This window comes from Protopterus annectens, chromosome 10.part0 (genome assembly GCF_019279795.1).
Source record: "Protopterus annectens isolate FY-2018-M chromosome 10.part0, PAN1.0, whole genome shotgun sequence".
Taxonomy (NCBI): Eukaryota; Metazoa; Chordata; order Ceratodontiformes; family Protopteridae; genus Protopterus; species Protopterus annectens.
The window spans coordinates 1,458,396,764-1,458,420,356 of NC_056744.1; the positions used below are offsets into that span (position 1 = coordinate 1,458,396,764).

The 23,593-nt window shown below is 40.6% G+C and overlaps 1 protein-coding gene across 1 annotated transcript in view; it reads right to left on the reverse strand.

The window, feature by feature from the left end:
- TTC39A (tetratricopeptide repeat domain 39A) overlaps positions 1 to 23,593 on the reverse strand; it is a 2,407,335-nt gene that overhangs the window by 1,350,434 nt on the left and 1,033,308 nt on the right. The window contains exon 3 of the mRNA XM_044086086.1: positions 19,074 to 19,205. Coding sequence (XP_043942021.1) covers positions 19,074 to 19,205 — 132 coding nt within the window. The remainder of the gene's footprint in view (positions 1 to 19,073; positions 19,206 to 23,593) is intronic.

Consider the following 23,593-nt stretch of genomic DNA (forward strand, 5'->3'; position numbering starts at 1 on the left):
TTTTTTGTGGAGGTTGGCAGTAAAGAAATTACCTGTTAAGGCAAATATGCCTTATAAAAAAGAAACATGAAAGAATACTCTTATATTGTGGGGAAGAAGAAACAACAGAAAATATGAGAGAGTTACAAAAATTGTAGAGTAAATTATGTATGAAAAAAATGTTTTTGAAAGTATTAAAAATTATAAAGATATAAAAATAGACAGGATTGAATATGGATATTATGAAAATGTAGATAAAAACTTAAAGATAGATTTAGATAAGAAAGCATTTTATGTAATATGGGTAATATGGAATGAAAGGATGAATGAAATTATGTTTAACAGAAAATGGGTACTGTAACTTATACTAAAAAAAACTAGATTATGGTTATGGAAAAGGAGTGGCAGTTGATACAGAAATAACAAGTTTTGGTATATAAAGTCTAAAAATTAATTAAAATGATTGTGTAAATATGAGTATACACGTAAATATGTATGTATACACACACACACACACACACACACACACACACACACACACACACACTCTCCAAAGACATGCAGTAGGTGGAATGGATGCTCTAAATTGGCCGTAGGTGCAATGCATGTGCGAATTAATGGTACAGATGAATTACCATGGCAAGGTTAGCCACCCAGTGGTGTAAACCTTGGCTCAAGATGATTGTCACTGTTGAAGTGACATTCCAACCCTATGTGCAAAATGGGGAAAAAGGGGTTGAGGATGGATATATGGGTCTACTTTGTTTCAATGAAAGCTTATTTCACTGAATTTCAATTCACCCTGACCAAATCGCTGAAAGCTCAAATTACTGAAAACTCATTTCCCCAAATCTCATTTCACTGAAGTGAAGTACTGGCACTGTGTAGAGTACTGTAAGGCAAGTAAAGGTATATGCCATTTTCCCCACTGTAGTGCAATCCTGGAGTTAGCATATGTAGTTAGTGGGGTGGGGGGCACAGCCCCCTACATTGGGGGGTGTGGGGGCATAGCCCGTCAATTTGTTTGGGTATATATTGTCTTCTGGAAAGAGTTAGTCATTGGTGTTGTAAGTAAGCATGACTATGGTTTAAAATGTATTGTTTTGAAGCTTTCGGTCAAATATAATATAAAACAAAACTAGGTGGGGGGCTGTGCCCCCCACCCACCCAACTATATATATATATATATATATATATATATATATATATATATATATATATTAACTCCAGGATCGCACTACAGTGGGAAAAGGGCATATACCTGTTGCTTGCCTTACAGTACTGTACACACTGCCAGCACTTCACTTTAGTGAAATGAGATTTGGTGAAATTAGTTTGCAGTAATTTGAGCTTTCAGCGCTTTGGTCAGGGTGAATTCAAATTCAATGAAATGAGCTTTCAATGAAACAAAGTAGACCCATATATATATATATATATATATATATATATATATATATATATATATATAGGTACCTATCTGATTACCAAAGTTTCAAAACTTCAAACATCATATAGTCGAGACCATATAATTGAAGTTTGAAGCTTCAAACATTTTGAATGTTGATCGCTCTACAGCAAAGAACAGGAAATGTTCCATTTTCCTTACTGTAGTGCGATCTTGGAGTTAGCATATTTAATTAGCAGGGGTGTGGGGTGCAGGCAGGCTTTCCCCCCTGCAAAAACATTAAAAATGTTTTTATTTATTTATTTTTTATTTTATTTTCAAAGTTTCAAAAATAGAAGTTATGTCCTTACCATAACGTTCCATGTGGAGTGTTCATCTCGCCTTTGTTCTTACACATGGGTTCGGAGCCGATCCTCGGCTCCGTGTCGGCCGCTTGCAAGCTCTGCATCGAGAAGAAGCTCGAGACAATCTAATACCCACAATCCCCCTCTGCCTTTACCTCAGATCTAGTTTGCAAGCAAACCAGTCTCTAGAGAGAGCACATTCATGCTTACATCACATATGCACAGAACTAAGAGTCTATATATAAATATATATATAGACACATACACATATATATAAATGTCAACTATGTACACAACATCTGCAAAGCAGAAGCAGAATGCCCCCGGCCAGGCACCAAAAATGAACGTTCTTCTTAAGGGCGGGAGGGTGGGAATGTAAGAACAAAGGCGAGATGAACACTCCACATGGAACGTTATGGTAAGGACATAACTTCTATATGTGATAGTGTTCAATCTCGACGTTTGTTCTTACACATGGGTAGCGTCCCTAGCTCCTTGTTCCTGAGGAACTCACGGAAGGACGTTCTTGAGCACAGTGGAACCAAAGGTTGCCCTGTCCCTAGAAACCTTGTCTACCTTATAATGAGAAATGAATGTATGTGGCTTAGACCAAGTAGCAGCCGCACAAATAGCGTCTAGTGGTAGGCGGGCTGCATGAGCCAGAGATGTAGACACTGACCTTGTGGAATGTCCTTTGGGTTTGTGTAAAAGAGTTTGATTTGAAGAATCATAGACATAGATTATACAATCCGTTAACCACTTAGAAAGAGTTCTTTTGGTAACCGCTAATCCTTTCCTGTTATCAGCAAAGGCCACAAAAAGTTGATCAGTTTTTCTGTGATCTTTTGTTCTATCCAAGTAAAACCTTAGTTGTCTGTGAACATCTAATTTGTGCAACATATACTCCATTTTGTTGGAGTGATTCTTGAAGAAGGTGGGTAATTCAATGGACTGATTAATATTGTTAATAGAACAAACTTTAGGGAGGAAGGATGAATTAGTTCAAGAGAAACTCTGTCAGAGTGAAAGATCAAATAAGGGTGCTTGATGGAGAGAGCCTGAAGTTCAGATACTCGCCTAGCGGATGTAATGGCTACCAAAAAGAGAGTCTTCCAGGACAAAAATTTTAATGGGCAAGAGGAGGCTGGTTCAAAGGGGGCAACATTAATTTAGATAACAACAAGTTTAGACTCCAAGGTGACGAGGAGATCTAACTGGTGGTCTAATATGAAAAACCCCTTTAAAAGGCTTTACAAAGTCTGTGGGCCATAACAGGAGCCCCACATTCTTCCACATGGAAATTTGAAATGGCAGCCAATTGAACCCTTAGTGTGGCAGGAGAAGCACCCTGATGGAACAAGTCCGTTAAAAACTCTAATATTTTATTCAAAGGAGCTATAAAAGGATCCACTTTCTGTGTATTCGCCCAGAATACAAATCGCTTCCATTTACTAGAATATGTTTTAGTAGTGGAAGCTTTATGAGAAGCCACCAATATATTCTGAACTGCCGGCGAAAGAAGATCAGACCTGGCTAAGTTGGGAATTGGAGCAACCAAGCTGCTAGATGGAGGGACAAGAGCACGGGATGGGGAGCCCCTGACGAGTGAGTCAATAGATCTGGCTCTGGGTCCAGAATCCAGGGTCCCCGATTGCAGTGTGTCTTCAGGAAGGGAAACCAAATTTGACGAGGCCAGAATGGGGCAATGAGGATTATTGTCCTGTGTAGGTTTCTGGCTTTCTGGAGAAATTTTGATATCAGGGGAAATGGAGGAAATGCGTACAGGAGTCCCGGGGGCCAATCGTGAATCAGTGAGTCCCTGGGGACTTCCCCTGGAGGGGGTAATAGGGCAAAGTAGCTCCTGCATTTGGCGTTCATTGGAGACGCAAACAGATCGCAGGAAGGCTGGCCCCACGTGCGAAAAATCCTTTTCACCACTGACTGTTTTAGGGACCACTCGTGCGGTAACAGAATTGCTCTGCTCAGCCTGTCGGCTATGACGTTGGATGACCCCGGGATGTGCGTTGCTATTAGAAAGCGACCCGTGGACTCCGCCCATTGCCAGATTCTCATGGCCTCTCTGCATAGCTGATAGGACTTGGTTCCCCCTTGCTTGTTTATGTACCAGACTACCGACATGTTGTCCGTCTGAACTGCAATAGTTCCCAGAGGAAGAAGGGGAGCAAAGTGTTGCAACGCTAGAAACACTGCCCTCAACTCTAGAACATTGATGTGCAGATTGTACTCCAAATTGGTCCATTCGCCTTGGACTGTCTGTCCCTGAAAGATGCCCCCCCACCCTATCAGGGAAGCGTCCGTGGTCACCGTAACTGTAGGTGTGGGTAGCACAAATGGTCTCCCCTTGGAAAGGTTGCACATTTGAAGCCACCAGTTTAGGTGTGTTTTGCATGTGTTCGTTATAAGAATCTCGTGTGTTAGAGGTAGTTGTTGGAACGACCATTGTGCAAACAGTAGCCATTGTAGGACTCTCATGTGCAGCCTTCCCAAGGGTATTGCAATAAGAGAAGCTGACATGAGTCCCAAAACCTTCAGTACCAGTTTTGCTGGAGATTTCCTGGACAAGAGAAGAAGACATATGTGAGTCTGAAGTGATAGTATCCTTTCTGGAGGAAGTCTTAGAATTAACTGACGTGTGTTTAATTCCGCTCCTATGAACAAGATACTCTGTGATGGCTGAAGTAAGGATTTTCCGAAGTTTACGGAAATTCCTAGGTGAACACACAGTTGAAGAGTATAGTCTCTGGCCTGTAATAGTTGATGCTGGGTGGTGGCAGAAAGGAGCCAGTCGTCCAGATACGGAAACACCTGGAATCCTTGGCGTCTCAAGTGAGACGCTACCACTGCCATGCATTTGGTGAAGACCCTGGGGGCTGAGGTCAGACCAAAGGGCAGGGCTCAAAATTGAAAGTGACTGGCCCCCAGCCAGAAGCGCAAATGATCTCTGGATGCCCTGGCCATTTTGATGTGGTAGTATGCATCCTCCAGATCTATTGAGCACATCCAGTCATCCTTCTGTAAGAATGGAAGGATCGATTGAAGCGTGACCATTCGGAACTTTTCTTTCTTGACGAAGGTACTGAGGTCGCTTAGGTCCAGGATGGGCCTCCAGTCCCCTGTTTTCTTTGGAACTAAAAAGAACCTTGAGTAAGTCCCGAATCCTTGCTGGTCCGCTGGGACTGGTTGGATGACTCTTTTTCTAGCAGCTTTGAAATTTCTATAGCTGCTGGCTCGCAGATGGGGCGGTACATCTGGGAGTCTTTTCTTTGGAATGGGATGGGATAGAAAGGGTATGTTGTAACCTCTGGTAACCACGCTTTTTACCCACTTGTCTGTAGTTATATTTTGCCAGGCCTGAGGGTATAAAGCTAAGCGACCCCCGACTGCCTCCAGAGCAGGACAGTCGGGCCTCCTCTCAGGAGTGCTGGAAAGGTTTACCAGGAGTGTATCCCTGTCACCTTGATGCTGCGGACCCCTCTGCCGCCAGGGCGGCGTCTTCCACCTCTGCCCCTCCTCTGCCTCTAGAAGGCATCACCCGGTGTGCCTGGGAAAGATCCTTGGGGTTTTTGAAACCACATTTTTCCACCACGTTGCCCTTTGGGGTACGGTCTGGTTGGGGTGGAAAAACGGACTCCGACAGCAGACAGAGTCTTTCCCTACTGTTCACACCGGGTAAGGGTCTCCTTTACTTTGGGGCCAAAGAGAGTGGCACCGTCAAATGGGGCGTTAGTAAAGGAAGACTTGAAGGCTTCCGCAATGAACATAAGCGCATCCAGGATTGTCTGCGAAGAGCAATCGCTGAAGCTGCTGCCCTACTCGAACCTTCGCTGCGTAAGAAATCAGCCTCATGGACGAGTTCACAATGGATGTAAGGGTATTAAGTTGCGCTGTCACTTTCTCTGAGACAGCAGCATCTGTAGTACCCTGGAGGGTATCTCCCAACTCTTTGACTAGATCCCTCTGTAGTCGTGTAAAATGGGACAAATAGTTCAGGGATCGCATGGAAAAAGCCGCTGAACTAAAATGCACTTCCTGCACCTGTCCATAGTCCTAGAATCTTTATTAGGGGATAGACAGATGAGGAAGATTCCGACATCTCCTTTTTGTGGCGCTGCCACCACCATAGCGCCCACTGGAACTCCTTTTGTTAAGTAGGTCTTGTCCTGAGGTGCAGTGATATATTTATTGGGTTTCCTTGGGACTGGTTCCACTGTGTCAGGAGCCCACCCTTCGAGCAATAAGTTCCATTAATTCGTCGAAGGGCGGAGTGACCCAGGAGGAAGAAGGGCGAGCACCGAATGCCTTCAGCAAAACTGACTCATCCTCAGAAGGGGGAAGGGACTGCCAGTCACCTCTCTGTTTCAGGATCTCCAATATGTCCGAAAAAGAGACATCTTCTGAAGGTGACTTAGGGACCCTTCTGACTCATCTAAGTCAGTATCGGATGTCAAGGATTCTTGTGGAGAATCCAAGTGTCTCCTCTTACACAATCTTTTCCTAGGGACTTCTTCGTGGGGAGCATCCGAAGAAGCCTCCGAGGAAGAGGGGGCACCCTCCAGGGGTGGCTGAGACACTGGTGCTCGACGCTTGGATGTGGCCGTGGGTGCAGAGGAGGATAACGCCGCTTTATGGGGAGGAGAGGTTGCTTCCACTGATGTGGTTGTCTGGGTAGACAACACCTTCCTCATTAGGTCGAACGCCCCCGGGTCCCGAATCGAAGAATCTCCCGGTTCCGAAGAAATGGGAAGAATCCCCGAAACAGGCACCGAAGGCATCGACCCCGAGGATGGAGCCGAATCGATCCGCCGAGGCCCCGAGGGGAGGAGTCGGAACCAAACGCCGGTTCGACTCGGCCCCGGAACCAAGGACAGATCGTCGGCTCCGAGACTCCGGTATCGGGTCCGACGGAGTCGAGGTGAGAGGAACAGACCGAGAAAAGGACAGTTCTGGACCCGAGGGCTCCACAATCAGAAGATCAACCTCTTCCGGCTCCAAAGACTGGACAGGTCTCGGAGGAGGAATGGATGGAGACACTGGGAGGCCTTCAAGTTTCGACACCAACTGGGTGGAAACTGAAATAAGTTTGGACAGGGCCGAATGCTCCAATAACTTCTGCACCACACGATCCACATCGACATCGGAGAGTTTGGAAGAAGAACGGGTCGAAGGAACCGAAGACGGAACCGACCTCAATAAAGTCGAAGGAGGGAGCTCCATCACCGGTTCCAAGACTCGAGGCTCAGGAACCGACACCAGTTGAACACTCGGCCCCGAAGTCTGTGGAACCGGTGATCTAACTTTACTCGAAGAGCTCGGAGCCGATGACTTGGGCTCCGACGTCTTCGATTCCTTCGAGGATTTCGATGCCTGGTCAGAAGCATCCAGAGCCTCCTGAAAAGAAGGTTTTAATAATCCTCTGTCCATGAGTTTCCTGCGCCTATCTGTCATGACCCTCCCACTAAAAGAGTGACAGATTGAACAGTCCTCTTGTAAGTGGAGAGGGCCAAGGCAGTAGACGCAGGAACTATGGTTGTCAGTCACTGACATTTTTTGGCCACACTGACAACGCTTAAAACCTGATTTCACTTTATCAGACATTTTTCAAGTAAGATAAGAGTCAAGTCCAGTACAATAGTCAAATCCGGTGAAAAAAAGTCAAATCCGATTTAAATGTCAAGTCCGGTGTCAAATTTAAGTAGGGTTGGTAGGCCCAAAAACTCTAACCAATTAATAAACTTAACGGTACCGAGAATTTAACCTACTCAAACACACATACACTCAGTATATCAACTAATCCTTTCTGTTATCTATGAGAACAAATTATCCAATAAAATATAACAAAAATAAGTTATATCTTAACTTAAGATGCTCGAGCTAGCTCCCAGCGATGCAACGCAGCAGCGGCAAACTAGATCTGAGGTAAAGGCAGAGGGGGATTGTGGGTATTAGATTGTCTCGAGCTTCTTCTCGATGCAGAGCTTGCAAGCGGCCGACACGGAGCCGAGGATCGGCTCCGAACCCATGTGTAAGAACAAACGGCGAGATTGAACACTATCACATCTTCAATTATATGGTCTTGGACGTATGATGTTCGTACTTCTGAAACTTTGATAATCTGATAGGGACCCATACATATATATATATATATATATATATATATACATACATATATATATATATATATATATATATATATGACCTTTACTCTTTTCGATGGATGCTGTGAGATCTTTTACATCCATTTGAGCAACCACCAGCTGATGCAGATGGGGCCTCAGTTTAATGTCTCGTCTGAAGAATATCAGAATAAAGATAAGGGGATAGGGGAATTCTAAGTGAAAGACCAGCTCTAGTTGAGTCTAGAACAGAAGCTGCTGCTCAAAATGGGATAATTAGTAGGGAATATAAAATGCTGCATATTAAATAGGATTGTTAGAAAAGGGTAGGAGCAAACTACGTAGAAAAAAATTGAAATTATGGGAATAATATGTACAGAATAATGTTTTGGAGAAGGAGTGAGGTTTAAGGGAATGTAGGAACTGAGCAATTTATGTAAAGTTGGACTGATGATAACTGCATAAAAGTATGCATGTGATGTTGTCACTGTGAGCATGTTAACAGAAGTTATTTACTTTTATGTTTGCCTATGTCAAAAGTAACAATAAAGATGTTAAGAAGAATAAATAAGAGGAGGTTAGAAAAGTTAGGAAGAGAGACTGGAAAGTCAATTTACAAAGGAACAATGGGAGGAAATCTGTATGGCTCCCAAATATGCAACAAATTCCAGAAGATTTAGGATTTATAATTGGAAATGACTGCATAGGTATTGTTTGTTAAACCTCAAGCAATCTTTAGGATATTTCTTCATGTAGAGAACAAAGAGTGGGAATGACAGGGGTAACTGAGGACATGTTTTTGGAGTGTATAAGTTGGCAGATTTAAAAAAAAATTAACAGAGGACTATGTCAAAAATTATGTAAGAAAAAAGATTATTTCTAAAGAAATTATTATTCTGAGCTGGGACATGGGATCTGAACTGCCTAGACATAAGGCCTTACCCAGTTTAATGCTACTAGATGCCAAAAAGTAATTAGAAACCAGAAATCAAAATCAAAATAGCAAAATGATAATTAAAAAGGAAAGAAGCTTTAAGGGTTCTCATAGAGATTATATACTGTCTCCTCCTAGTTTGCCTAACTCTAATTATGGCCACAGCATTGTTTCATCAATGCCAAAAACACACGTTCTGATTATCGCTGATTTTACATTACAAGGGTTGGGTGGCATTCTACCAAGGATAAATCATGGCCAGGTCATGGTGCCTAGCTTGAGAGGTTATATTCTCAGACATTAGGAAATCACTGTATTACCTAATAAAAAAAAAAACAAGGTATGATGTGGTCATTGTGATGGCAGGCAATAATGATGTGTATGGGACTGATTGTGAATCATTTAATAAACAGAATAGAACACTGATTACTTTAAGTGAAGATGAAAGATTTAATCTTCTTTTCTGTAAAATTTTCCCAGTCCCACTTTGGTTAGATATGATCTTGAAACAAGCACTACAGATGACTAATATCCTTACAGGGAAGGCTCTTGTTGGGTGTATGAAAGTGGTTACCATTTGGGGGAACTCATAGATAAAAAAAATGCTTATGTCTGAGTAACAATCATCATCTAGAACATACAGGTAATAGATCTAATGGAAGTAATTCACTGTGATGGTTTAGTCTTGTTTATGGTGCTCCAGCACAAAGTAAGGCAGACAATGGTGTCCACATATGAGATACATTTTTTGGCTAACGCATGTAGCCTAAATAATTAAACTGGTGAACTCGAAGAAAGAATTCATACTGAAAAATATGATATGGTGATAATCTCTGAGATATGGCTCAGTTAGAAGAATAATTCTTTGCCAATTCCTGGCTAAAATGGGCACCATTATTTCAGAGTAGGATAAAAGGAGGATGGGTATCAGTGTATGTATCGCTAGCTACTGTGTGCCTCTGCTACAGGCCCCATGAAGGCTCAGTGTCTCTCCAACCTAACACCTCTCTTAAGTATTCAACTGCGGTACCACCTTTAACATTCCTATAGGAAAAGTGCAGTCCGGGTCTGAACTGTCTGCAAACAGCTACAGTTAACTTTGAACCTAACACCTCTCTTAAGTATTCAACTGCGGTACCACCTTTAACATTCCTATAAGAAAAGTGCAGTCCGAGTCTGAACTGTCTGCAAACAGCTACAGTTAACTTTGAACCTAACACCTCTCTTAAGTATTCAACTGCGGTACCACCTTTAACATTCCTATAAGAAAAGTGCAGTCCGGGTCTGAACTGTCTGCAAACAGCTACAGTTAACTTTGAGTATGTGTCTAACTGTTTGAGCCAATCTTCATTTTCCCCTGGAGAGCACTGTGCTTTGGCTGTAAGCAGCCCCCCCCACCACCACAACCACCACCACACACATCTTCCACTTTCTCTTATTCCCTTCTGTTAGCAAATAGTATCCATAACTGATCAATACTGTGTGTTTGTTTATTTAAACTATACCAAAGTAGCCTACTGATACAAGGTTATCCTGGTTTTCCACCCGAGAAATTAAGACAAGTCTTACAGTTTCAGAGCAGTCCTTGGTCAATTGTGATTGTTCTTAACACATACTTGTCTTGCTTTGTGATTGTTTCCAGCCCCTCATACAACAACCTAACAGGGTTTCTACCTGCTTCGCTCCCCACCCTGCCCCCTATTCCCTCCCGCCCCCAGTGGTCCCACCTTTATTGCACTCAAACCCCTCCCATCTTTCCAATAGCCAACCACAGCGCTAACCCAACACTACGTCCTCCATATTCCCTCTACTATCACACCTCCTCAACTGACATGTACAAGCATACCTTTCCTTTGCTCACTGCATGCACTCTCCTTGCATATCTTACATCCTACCAAAGCTCCATCATTCCCCCACTCAACCACTACCACTGTACTACTACTCACATCACCACCCATGTCTCACCCATACTCAGCTCCCCTCCCACCAGCTCAAGAACCATCCCTATGCACCCCCCACATATTCTACCAACTATATTACTCAAATGTAAAGCATCCCTACAACTTAATATAGTAACCCTCCCACCATACCTATTACCCACAGAGAACAATCATAAAATTTCCCTTATAAACAAACACATTCAAAAACTGAGAAAACTAATAATCTCATGCATATCAAAACTAGCCCTAAGTGGAGACATCCACCCCAACCCTGGCCCTACCATCTCCAACCCCAATCCTCATAATCAGACTAGAAATCACAACTTCTCCCATATTACAGCCAATAGAAAGCCAAGTGACTTCCTTCTACTAAGCCTAAATATTAGAAGTATATCCAACAAAGTTCATGAACTCCATGCCACCATAGACTTATACTCCCCTGACAGAAACCTGGCTAAAACCTCACATTACCAGTGAGCAAATACTCCCTACAGGTTACGGCATACTAAGAGTAGACTGGCTAAACAAAAAAGGAGGTGGTGTAGCTATAATATTTAAACAACATCTAAACATCCAGATCTTAAAATCATCAGCTCCACAAATAGGCAATGAAGAAATAATATATACCAACCTCAAAATTAACCGAAACAAAACCATCAACATAATTGGATGCTACTTCCCACCTGGCCAAAACATCCCTCCACTAGAAAACCTCCTCAGCTGGTCTACCCACCATCTCCCCCAAGAAACTATCATCTTAGGTGATTTCATTATTGACTGGCAATCCTGTTCTGGCAACAATCCAACACATTATGTACACCTTCATGGTTTCACCCAACTAGTCCAGTCACCAACAAGGATAAATAAAAACTCCAGCAAGCACTCTACCCTGGATTGGATACTAGTCAGTAAGAACCCACAGTCATATATAACAGGCTGCTTATCAGATAGCCTCAGTGATCACTCCCCAACATTCCTACTCCAAAAATACCTGTACCAAGCTAAACCTGTCATCTATCGTCAAATACGTAAAAAAATAAACTTTAACCCACTCACATTCATCTCATCCCTCAAAGAATGTAACTGGCATGCTCTAAAATACCTCAGTCTAGATGACGCAGTTGAATCTTTTAATACTACCTTCCTGAACATCCTTAATTACCATGCCCCCATAAGATTTTCCAGAACCAAAGCACAACCCTCCCCATGGCTACAGAAAACCACTAAGTCAGAAATGAAAACCAGGGATAAAGCCTGGGAGCACTGGCACAAAACCAAAACCCCCGCAGCTAGACAGAAATTCCTAGAACTACGCAATAGAGTCAAAAAGCTAATAAAACGGGACAAATTCCAATACTGCCAGTCTGCCCTAGACTCCTCACAACACAGCCCCAAACAATTCTGGTCCTCCATAAACTCCATCCTCCACCCAGGTAAAGTCAGTACCCCTCCTTCTAACATCCCTCACTCCTCAGAAAATATTGCTACCTCATTCAACACACACTTCACCCAAACCATACTATCACTAGCTAAACAACACAACCCCCCTCCAACCCACACCTTCAACTAGTAATCTCCCCACTGCCTTCTCTTTTTCTCCTGTACCTACCTCCAACATAAAAAAACTCTTAACTAAACTTAAACCCACCAAATTAGCAGCAGACAACCTCCCAAGTGAATACCTACAAATCGCAGCTGATGCTCTGGCCTACTCAGTATCCATCTTGATTAACCGATCTCTGTCAGAAAGTTACGTTCCCACATTGTGGAAAGTCTCACATATAATTCCCCTCCACAAAGGCGGACCCTCTGCAGAACTAACCAATTACCGCCCCATAGCTATTCTCTCTCTCCACTCTCCAAAATACTAGAGAGATGCATACACTCTCAGGTCTCACACTACCTCCTTACTAACAACCTCCTTTCCAGTACTCAGCATGGTTTCCGACCAAATCATAGCACCACCACTGCCTTACTCTCCTTTACAAACACTATCCTTCAGCATAAAAACAATGGCTATCTCTCCTCTGCTACTTTCCTAGACCTATCTAAAGCATTTGACATGGTCCCACACAAACAACTTATCTCTGTCCTCAATAACCTACCCTTCTCACAATCAGTCACCAACTGGTTTTAGAGTTACCTGTCTGACCGCCAACAATCCGTTGTATGGCAGAATGACATATATCCCCAACTACCTGTCTCCATAGGGGTTCCCCAAGGATCCATCCTTGGACCCCTACTTTTCTCTGTTTACACCAATAATCTAGCTTCTGCCACCAAACATGGCACACTCATCCAATACGCAGATCTCTACCATCATCTGCTCAGCCCAGTCCCTACCCAAACTGCAAAAAGTCACACAGGAAGCCTTTTCCTCTGTTGAAACATGGTTATCCGATGCCCAATTAATACTCAACCCAAACAAAACTAAACTACTCATCTTCCAACCCACCAAACATACTCAAAACAATTCTCACTTTAACATCACAGCAAAAGACAACACCACTATATACCCAACTGAACACACCAAATTGCTAGGAGTGGAAATAGACAATAAACTAAAATTTGACATTCACATATCCATGACCATAAAAAAAGTCCACAAAAAAACTAGAAGCATTATACAGAAATAAACAATTTCTCACCAAAGCAGCAAAGATTTCAATAGCAAATTCCCACCTTATCTCCACCCTACTTTATGCCTCTCCAGTATATACCAACCTAAGGCAATGTGATCTAAACAAGCTAGAGACCTGCTACAAGAAAATCGCAAAATTCGCCACAGGAGCATCCTACCGTAGTCACCACTGTCTCTCACTTGCTGAACTGGGCTGGCTTGAAATCCTTCACCTCCTTCAGTGGTATCAACTCTCACTCACCCACAAACTAGTAAACCATCCACTAAATGTCCCATCCCTCCAGAATCTACTCCAACCCTATCGCACCACCAGACCACTAAGATCCAGCAACAAAAATCACTTGCAGATCACTAAAGCCAATAACTCTGCTGGTGAAGCACTATTCTCTTGCGCCATAGCCAAATTATGGAACTCACTCCAACCCACAATTACCTCCATACCATCATGCGCCAACTTCAAAACTTTATTAAAAGCGCACCTAAAAACATGCTGGCTATGTCCTTGCAACTCCCACTCTAATATCATCCACCCCATCCAACTACTACCTTTCTTTCACCTCCACTGACTACCTTGATGATAGCAAGCTCAGATGCTCATAAGCCTAGTACTTATTATACAGCAGGAACTTCTCATTGTTACATTTGTTAATGCCTGTTATGTACTTCACAGATAAAGATTCTAGTTGTCTACTGATGTACTATGTTCTTCATCTGTAAATATGTTGTCAGTAATTTCTATGTTAAATTGTTAATCACTATGTAATCCAATGTAACTACTGTCTGTTTATTTTACTGTGGAGCTTTTCTCCCCAGGCCTCCGCTGAAAATGGACCCACATCCAGTCGGACACTCCCGGTCAACAAATTTAAATAAATAAATAATAAAGCAGAGATGGAATAAATGACTGTGGACATTTTGTTTAATTTTACTATAATCAGACATCTGAGGTTCACACAGTCAACAAACTGGCTACAACTGATGGGTACAGGTTAGGCTATCTAATGGTAAAAATTACTAACACCGCTGTCGTTTGCTCAAGTTAAATAGTCATTATTCTTGCTTTGCATATGAAAACTAAAGTGTATTTCTATGAAACAAGGGATCTAGATTACATGATCAATGTCTCAGAAGAGAAAATTGGTACATGTTATGCCATAAATATTTAATCACACAATACAAAAAAACAAAGCTAACAGCAAGAGTCTTTTTGCAGGGGGCAAGCCCCCCTGTGCATCCCACACCCCTGCTAACTACATATACCAACTCCTGGATCACAATACAGTAGAAAAAGTGCAAATTCTCTGATCACCATTGTACCACTATCTCATACAACAGAATGCCCCTTCACTTAGCCGTGTTCAGCATCGTGTGTCTCAATACCTATGGCTCGACATTTAGCCATTCAATCTTCTGAGCCATCCATTATGTAAACTAGACTCAAAGTAGGTTGGTATAATTTACTATGGCTGCTGTTTCTGTTAGACAAAGAAGAAATACATTACCATAGCCATTATTTTTTATCACAAGCAGACATCTGAAGCATATGCAATCAACAAACTGGCTATGACTGCTGAGTACCGGAGGCTGTCTATGGCGGAAAGTGATAGATCTTGCTATTGTTTGAATCAAGACTAGACCTTTCAACTGTCCGTATTTTGTAAGAACATTCCTATTTTTAGGCTAGATTTAGGATGTCCCTATTTTCGGAGGTGTGCCCCTACTTTAAGGTTCAATTTATCTCGTCACACAATTTTCTGAATCTTTATCTTCACATGTAATTTTTGAAGCTGTCTAGTATACAGAAAACCACACCATATAACCAACACACTATATAATTTAAAGAAAGAGGACACACATCTTACAACTCCCTTTTTCTGAAGCAAAAATAAACAACCTTGTGTAGTAGAATTTTGTGATAGTTTATTAAAGTCTACAGATTTAACACCATCTCTTTGATAGTGTGCTTTTATTGTTTCCATCATTTTTGTCAATCTCTGTTTTTTTTAATTTGTTTCTGAGTAGTATCTCACAATTTTATTGGAAGCTGGAATAGCTGTGTATGCTAATTACATGTCCAGATTCTTAGCTATTTTCAAGGGCATTTATTCATATTTTGCAGGTTGAGAGGTATGATCAAGATTTTCAAAAGCTTCTGCAGCCTGGCAGCCCCCAGACCATCAACTTTATAAGGGTATTTTGTCACATGATTAGGAGGGTGGCATCATTCTCAGCCTTTGCTCTAAGTCCCACCTAGTCTAAAATTGCTCCTGCTCATAGGGCTATACAGAAACTTAACCTGGATGGTGTAATGTCAATGTGATAGTTGTTGAATTAAAACAAATAAAACTATATAATTCTAGCATTTATTTTAGTATAGCCCTATGACTCCCATGATAGTTTTTATATAGGTATAACTTCTCTACAACCAAAAGAGTTCTGGCCTTGTACTTCAGTGGATTGAATTTCTTGTTCTTTTTGTCATTATGTCAAGTACCTGAGCACACTGATATGGCAGGATGATACAATAAACCCTCAAAAGGAAAGATATTTATAAGAAAACTGAAATAACTTCTTTAATTTTGTGACACTAGTTAACATAACTTGAGCATCTAATATTTTCTGCTATTTCACTAAACATAAATACTTCCAAATACCCACATCTCTGGTTCCAACACAAGGAGATGCATGAAGATGATTACACAAATCCACAAAAATGTCTCACCATCAAAAAAACAAATGTGAGCATGCAAAGGTTCAATAGACTCTAATTTATTATGAATAAATATAACAATGGAATCAGTCTAATATATACTATTGTTATCCCAACTTCCCCAGTGTCAGCGGTATAACTGGTTAACGATATTAAAGGTTTTTGCTACAAAATGAATTTAAAACAGTTTTTTTAAGATAGAACAGTGAACCAGGATGATGGTTTCACGTTTAGACCTTCTAGTTTTAATCCACCTTATAATAAAATTGTGTCTACATTTGACAAACTTATACTAAAGGATTTACATTTTAATTTTACTTATAAAAGTAGTGGCCAAAGAAATCTATCTTATGATGAAATGCAGGCACTGAATAGTCTTAGTATTAATAAGGGTATTGTGTTAAACAGGGCTGACAAAGTGGGAGAAGTGGTAATATGACATGATGTGTAAACGAAGGAAGCTGAGTTACAGCTACATGTTGGTAGGTTTTACAAGAAAATGGATTTAGATTCTACCCAGAAATGTAAGAAATGTATTCCTTTTTGCATTTAGCTGTAAAATAAGTTATCGGCAAAAATGTGCCTTTAGAATTGATTGTTAAGGACCCAACAATGCAATATTTTTTATATAATGCCGAAAATACATAAGGATCCTTTTCATCTGCTGGGTAGATCTACTGCATCTGGTCATGGTTCTTTAAAATAACTTTTTATCTGAATATCTGACACAAAATTTCAAGCCACTGCTGGGTTTTCTTATATTTAGAATATGAGCTATTACTCAATTCATTAAATTTTTTCAAGCTGCAGAGTTGGAAAGTAATTAGTTTTATGCACACAAGATGCAAATTCTTTGCATACTATGTAGCTCATTGGCCAGGTTTAATGGCCTTAAAATATTGCATATATAAAACACATTTATATAATTTTAGGTTAAACACTTTTTACTACGTTTTACATGGTATGTATTATTTTTTTATTATTTAAATCAAAAATGTTTCCTCCAGATGAAATGCAATGATGAGTGCTTCATTTGCACCAATCTATACCAAATTGTTTATGGGTTGTTTGGAGGACTAATTAATCTATGACAAGAGTAACAATATGTTCATCTACATCATGGATATTTGGGGTAGATACTTAGATGGTTGTGGGTTGGTTTGGACCTCAGATTTGTCAGAATTACTGGAATTTGTTAAATATGCCAATAAGAATAAATGGGGCTAGAATTTAATTTGAATTTTGATAAATGTCAAGTTTCATTTTTGGACTTTTGGCTTATTAAATAAGATGATGGTACAATATGAACAACATTATATAGAAAGGAACATCACAAAAATGTGTTACTTGAGGTCACTAGTGCCATCCTTGCTATGTTTTGAAAAATATCCGCATATCATAATATTATAGGATTAAAATAATATGCTTACAACCACATGATTATAACACATTTTCCATGGATCTCACATCAAGACTTCTATCACATGGTTATAGCCAATATACAGATTTCAAAGCAAAAATCTGGCTGATACAACAGATAGGTTTGAGTTGTTAACTTATTCTAAATTCAATTCAAATTATGATGCATTATGTACAATAACTACTTTTGGGTTCAACACTGGTTTGTTCAAAGAACTTGTAAACAAACATTGGCATAGTTTTTATTAGATAAGAAAATTTCAGATATATTACCATCACATTATAAATTTATGTTTAGAAAGGGCCAAACCATTGCTGAGAGACTTACTTTATATAAAAAATGGTTAGATAAGGTTATACCAATAAGTCAGAAAACTGTGTTGGGCACAAATCTGTCAGATTATTGCCCTTGTGATCATTCTACAGCTTGTTAAGTCATTTTACAAACTAAAACGTTTACCTTTACTAATACTGCTAGATTATTTGACATTGGAAATGTAATTACTTGTGACGTTGAATGGACTATTTATTTAGTTATTTGAACTTGTTCTACTTTTTATGTTGGAAAGTCTTCCTGACAATTTAGGGTCCATGTTTATGTACATTTAAGTGATCTTTGATGCAAAAAGGAGTCCAATGCTTTATTTATTGGAATTGATAACATCATATTTGCAACCCAAAATAAATTTGGTTAGCTGGATTTTCATTCCAAAAATGAACAATTTGGGATTATTAAACCGGGGGCTTTATTTTTGAAAGATATTAAAGAAGGTTTTTATGAAAAATTATCATGGGGAGCTATATACTTCATCATGTGGGGAAATCTGAATACATTTTTATTATAATATTTATTCTTACAAATTATACAAATATAAATATTATAACAAAAATGTATACTTATATATATTACATTATATTATACTATATCACATTATAGTATATTGTATTATATTATATATGTCTGTGATTATTTAAGAATTACTTTATGATGAATAAGCCAGTTATTTAAAAATTTTATTGGATGACTTCAGGTTACTGGCATTATATATTTATGACAGCGAGTGTGTTCTGCCTCATCATACTGAAGAAGGAGTTTAGCCAAAACTAGTATATATCAGACTGAGCACTTTGTTGTATTTATTCATAATAAATTAGGTTCTATTGAACCTTAGACTATTTATGTCTATTTTGTGATGCTGAGATATTTTTGTGGATTTTAGTAAACATGCCAACAAACTATGCCTATCTAATCTAAAATGTTTTGAATATTCAACCTGTGAGAAATATATACTTGGACATTTTGGCATGGAATGTAAATTATGCTATCTTTAAGCCATTTATAAGACTGTCTATAATCTTGCTTGAACATCCTTCCAGGAGCAGAGATTAAACTAAAACAGCTGTCATTCATGCTGTCTAGACTGAAAGCAGGTTTATTTTATACAGCAGAAAATTGATTATTAGCACCACATGAACTAAAGAGATGAGCTGTTCAAACAATTTGCCATCAACATCAATAGCGTTGCAAGGAATCACGCTGGACAGATTAGATATTTGCAACACTTGCCTTTGACAGATGGTTTGAGCTTCTTTCATCATATTCCCAGCTGCTAGAATATCTTGGGGGTCAAAGGTCATCATTGCCTGCATTTCCATAATAGTGGCATAAGTTAAGGCATGATACATGCTATCTTTGGTTCTGCAAAATAAAAAAAGAAACATTGTTGTATTACTAGCATAAAGACCCTTGTGTATGTAACAGTCTAATAAATCTGGCTCACATTCCAATCTCATTTTACTTGGTTTGCATGCACTGTGCTGAGTCTGCAAAATTTCTGCAGGCAACCAGCAGCACTCTTAAATACATATTACTGACAAGCTTGCATAGTGCTATACAGAAGTGCAAAATAGGCAGTCATCAAGTTTTTTTCTCCTTTAAGCTCAAACATTATTTCTCTTTAGAAATTCCACAGTAATGCGCAATGCATATGGTGAAGGATGCAAACTGTTTCCACAGGTGACATTTCCCTTCAAAAAACCCTACTTCCCCTGCAAACGGAGAACCCACATCATATAATCCCGGTCTACACCAGTATAATTGACAGCACAGGTGTCCCTGGGATATGCGACCACACAATCTACTCAAAGAAATGAGAGAAGATGATGCCTTGTCACTCCCCTCCCACTCTGGCTGGCCCCTTCAGCATCCACAGTGCTAAAAGCTCCCATTCTCTACCCAGGACTTCATCGCTGTTCTCCCCACAGCTGACACTGATTCACTCTTTTATACTTAACAATGTGCAAATTTTTACAGGACAAAGGTAAACTGGAGGAAGTAATGAGCATCTTTCATACTACCACTATGATTAATAATATAGCTCTGTTAGTTTTCCTGTACATATTATAATTTGTGTCAGAACCTCTTCATTGTACTATATACTGCACATGACTAAGGCTTTAATCAGTTAATTACATCACAGGAAAAGGATAGACTGATGCATCTCGAGGCAAACTGTTTTTGAGTGGATTAATCTGTATAAAATTGATTTTAAAACGAATACAAAATTCTCCAATCCAGAACACACAGGTCTGGTGTAACAGTGCAGAACAGGATGAGAATGAATGACTAATACCAGCTTTCCTATCCTGAGAGGAGGGAAACAGCTTGGCTCATTGTCCTGGCAGCACTTGCAGGAGCACATGTATACCACTGGCAGCAAGAACCTAGCATGCCCATCCTGCCCAGGTGCATGACACCTAGCTTAAAGGTTGCACATGTGAAATAGTGTGCATATACCACCAAAGAGCAGTAAATGTGGATTGTGCAACCTAACAAGAGGAAAGAGACAGAGCAGTCAGCAGGATTGGCAGATCGGCCCACTCCCTAATACCTGGCTCTTGCCTCTACCACATAATAAATGGGTCAGAGAGCTTACACACCTGATGGAAGAAAGAATGGGTCAGGTTGGTACAGGAAGGGAAGTTCATGGGGCAGTTCCTATATATATATATGCAGGGGAAAAAATACTTACAACATGTCATACATAAAATGCCACATTTTGAAGCTACTAGTGGGATCAAGTTCAGTGTTGGTGCATTCTGCAGCTGAACATTCTCTAAATTTATAGCCTGAACATTTTATTATAAACTCTCAAACTGGAATGAAATATTGTGATTTGTAAGCAGGTAAAGGACGCAGGGCTTTATGTGCCTTCTACATCACAGTGTGACATTTTGCAATGTACTAGTTTTCTACTGTAAGTACTGTTTTGAAATTCTCTACATACTGATCAAGAATATTTGTTTTCTGAGCTATCATTAAATGAGAAATAAAACTCCTGTAGATTTTACCAGAATAATTTATTTTCATCTGTAACATACACAGGCTAAATGCCAAGCTCCGAAGCAGCCAAAGTGGCAACTCATGGTGTGGAATGTCACACCTCTAGCATCCTACACACACCACTACATTCCAGAGAATTTTCTGAAAAATCAACTTAAGCAAATGTAAATATTTTCACCGAAAAAAATCAATAACATCACATGTGTGCCAGAAAGAAAGGAACGGCTCCAAAATATAATGGTTTAGCGCTTTCGTAAGGTTCGTTGCCAAACTTCATCAGAACAGTTTGTAAAAGTCCATTAGTCAGTATTTAAAACTTCTATGCACCAAACACATACAAACAAGTCAAAGTATTCATGAATATTCATGATCCAAACTTCTTCAAACATTTAAAACCATATCTACACTTAAAATTCTTACATACAGATCAAAAATGCATAATAAATACACAGCCATTACAGTAAAAAATATTAAATGTTCATAATTTTGCAGATCTCAATTTCAGAACACTAGAGATACTAATATTATCATTCAGTCCTGGGGCTCTACTTGCATCCAATTTCAGTTGTCAAAACAACTCACGGTATTCAGGTAGAGCTTCCCAGTGACCGCCCCTTGGATTAGGTTCTATTTGTTCAATAATAAAAAATAAAAATTGCTATTTGGGCATTCAACTGAATGCCTATACAAAGCATTTGATGTTATGTAGTCCTATCTCGCCGTAATTCTTGCTGGATGGGTTCGGAGCCGATCCTCGGCTCCGACTCGGCCGATACTAAAGCTTGAGAGCTTTAACTGGCTCGAGGCTATCCCCTATCCCATGGTGCACCACGGCAATTCCCCAGATCTCATTTGCCACGAAAGCCTTGAGGTTGTTTTCTTCTGGCTCATTGGCTAAGTGAAATATTTTTAATATTTTTTGACTTTATCTCTTCTCCCCCGCCTGCCCCTAAGCCTAGGGAACCAGAGCCCCAAGGAGCCCCCATTGGAGGCTCCCCCTCTTCCGAGACCTCCCCAGATTACCCCACTAGAGAGGTCCCTCGGAAGAGAGTTTGTAAGAGGAAGCATATTGACTCACCCAAGTCTGTCACTTCTGACACTGATTTAGATGAGTCAGAAGGGACCCCAAGATCCCCCTCTGAGGATGTCTCCTTTGTGGACATCCTTGAAATCCTTAGACAGAGGGGTGATTGGAAGACCTCTAATCCTATTGAGGATGAATCAGTGTACCTTGAGGCTTTTGGTTCCCAACCTTCCACCTCCTGGGTGGCATCACCATATGACCAACTGTTAGGGGTCATATCTTGGAAAGCTTGGACCTCTCCAGACACAGTGGAGCCTGTCCTGAGGAGGCCGAATAAATTTATTACTGCTCTGGAAGACAAAACTTTCTAACTAAGGGAGTACCTGTGGATGCTATGGTGGTAGCAACAGAAACAAAGTAGGAGTTATCTGAGACATCCTCAAATATCCATCCTCCTAATGAAGAGTCTAGGACAATGGATAGGTATGGAAAGCTCACCTTTTCTTCAGCGGCCTTTACCTTACGATCACTGAATTACCTATCCCATTTTACTAGGCTTCAAAGGGATCTCCTAAAGGAGTTGGGAGATACCCTTCAGGGTTCAGTACCTTCGAGATCTGTTGAGAAGGTATCTTCGCAGCTGTCCACCCTTACCCTCTATTGCTAACTCCTCCATGAGGCTGATTTCCTATGCAGCTGATGGAGCGAGCAGGGCAGCTGCAGCAGCGATCTCTCTTAGGAGACATTCCTGGATGCGTCTATGCAATTTTACGGAATCCTTCAAGTCTTCCTTTACCAACGTCCCCTTTGATGATTCAACTCTTTTTGGACCTCAGGTAAGAGAGACTTTGACCAGGTGCGAGCAGGAAGAGAAAACCTTATCTGCCATCGGAGTCCATTTCTCCCTTCCTTCTAGACTCTATCCCAAGCATCAAACAGGAGGGAAAATGTGGTTCCGTAAATCCCAAAAAGGTTTCCCCTCAAGCACAAGGTCAACCCTACCCTAGAGGCAGAGGGGGAGGTTATAATGGATGATGCCGCACTCATAGCAGAGGGGGTCAACAACACCAGGGTGACAGAGATGCCTTCTCTGATCGATCCTTTCATTGCCCCTGAGGGGTTGCCCAACTGTCCATCTCTGGAGGCAGTCGGGGGTCGTCTCTCACTGTACCCATGCGCCTGGCTACAAATTTCCCAAGATCGATGGGTACAAAATATAATTTCCAGAGGTTACCTCATTCCTTTTGTTTCTGATCCCCCTACAAATCGGTCTTTACCAAATGCACCACTCAATCAAATAGACCATGCAACATTAGAGGTTATCTCGTTGCTTCAAAAAAGAGTCATCCAAGAAGTCCCCACAGAGCAAATAGGATCCGGAACTTACTCACAATTCTTTTAGTTCCAAAAAAGACCAGGGACTGGAGATCAATTCTAGATCTCAGCAAGCTAAACAAGTCTGTAAAAAAATCTAAGTTCCGTATGATCACTCTGCAGTCAATTTTTCCGTTTATCGGAAAAGATAATTGTATGTGCTCCAAAGATCTTCAGGATGCATATTACCATATCAAAATGGACAGGCGCTCCAGATGACATCTACGCTTTCGGCTGGGAGCCAGTCATTTTCCATTTTTGAACGCTGCCCTTTGGCCTCACTACAGCCCCCAGAGTGTTTACCAAATGTATTGCGGTGGTCACGGCTCACCTGAGACGTCAGGGA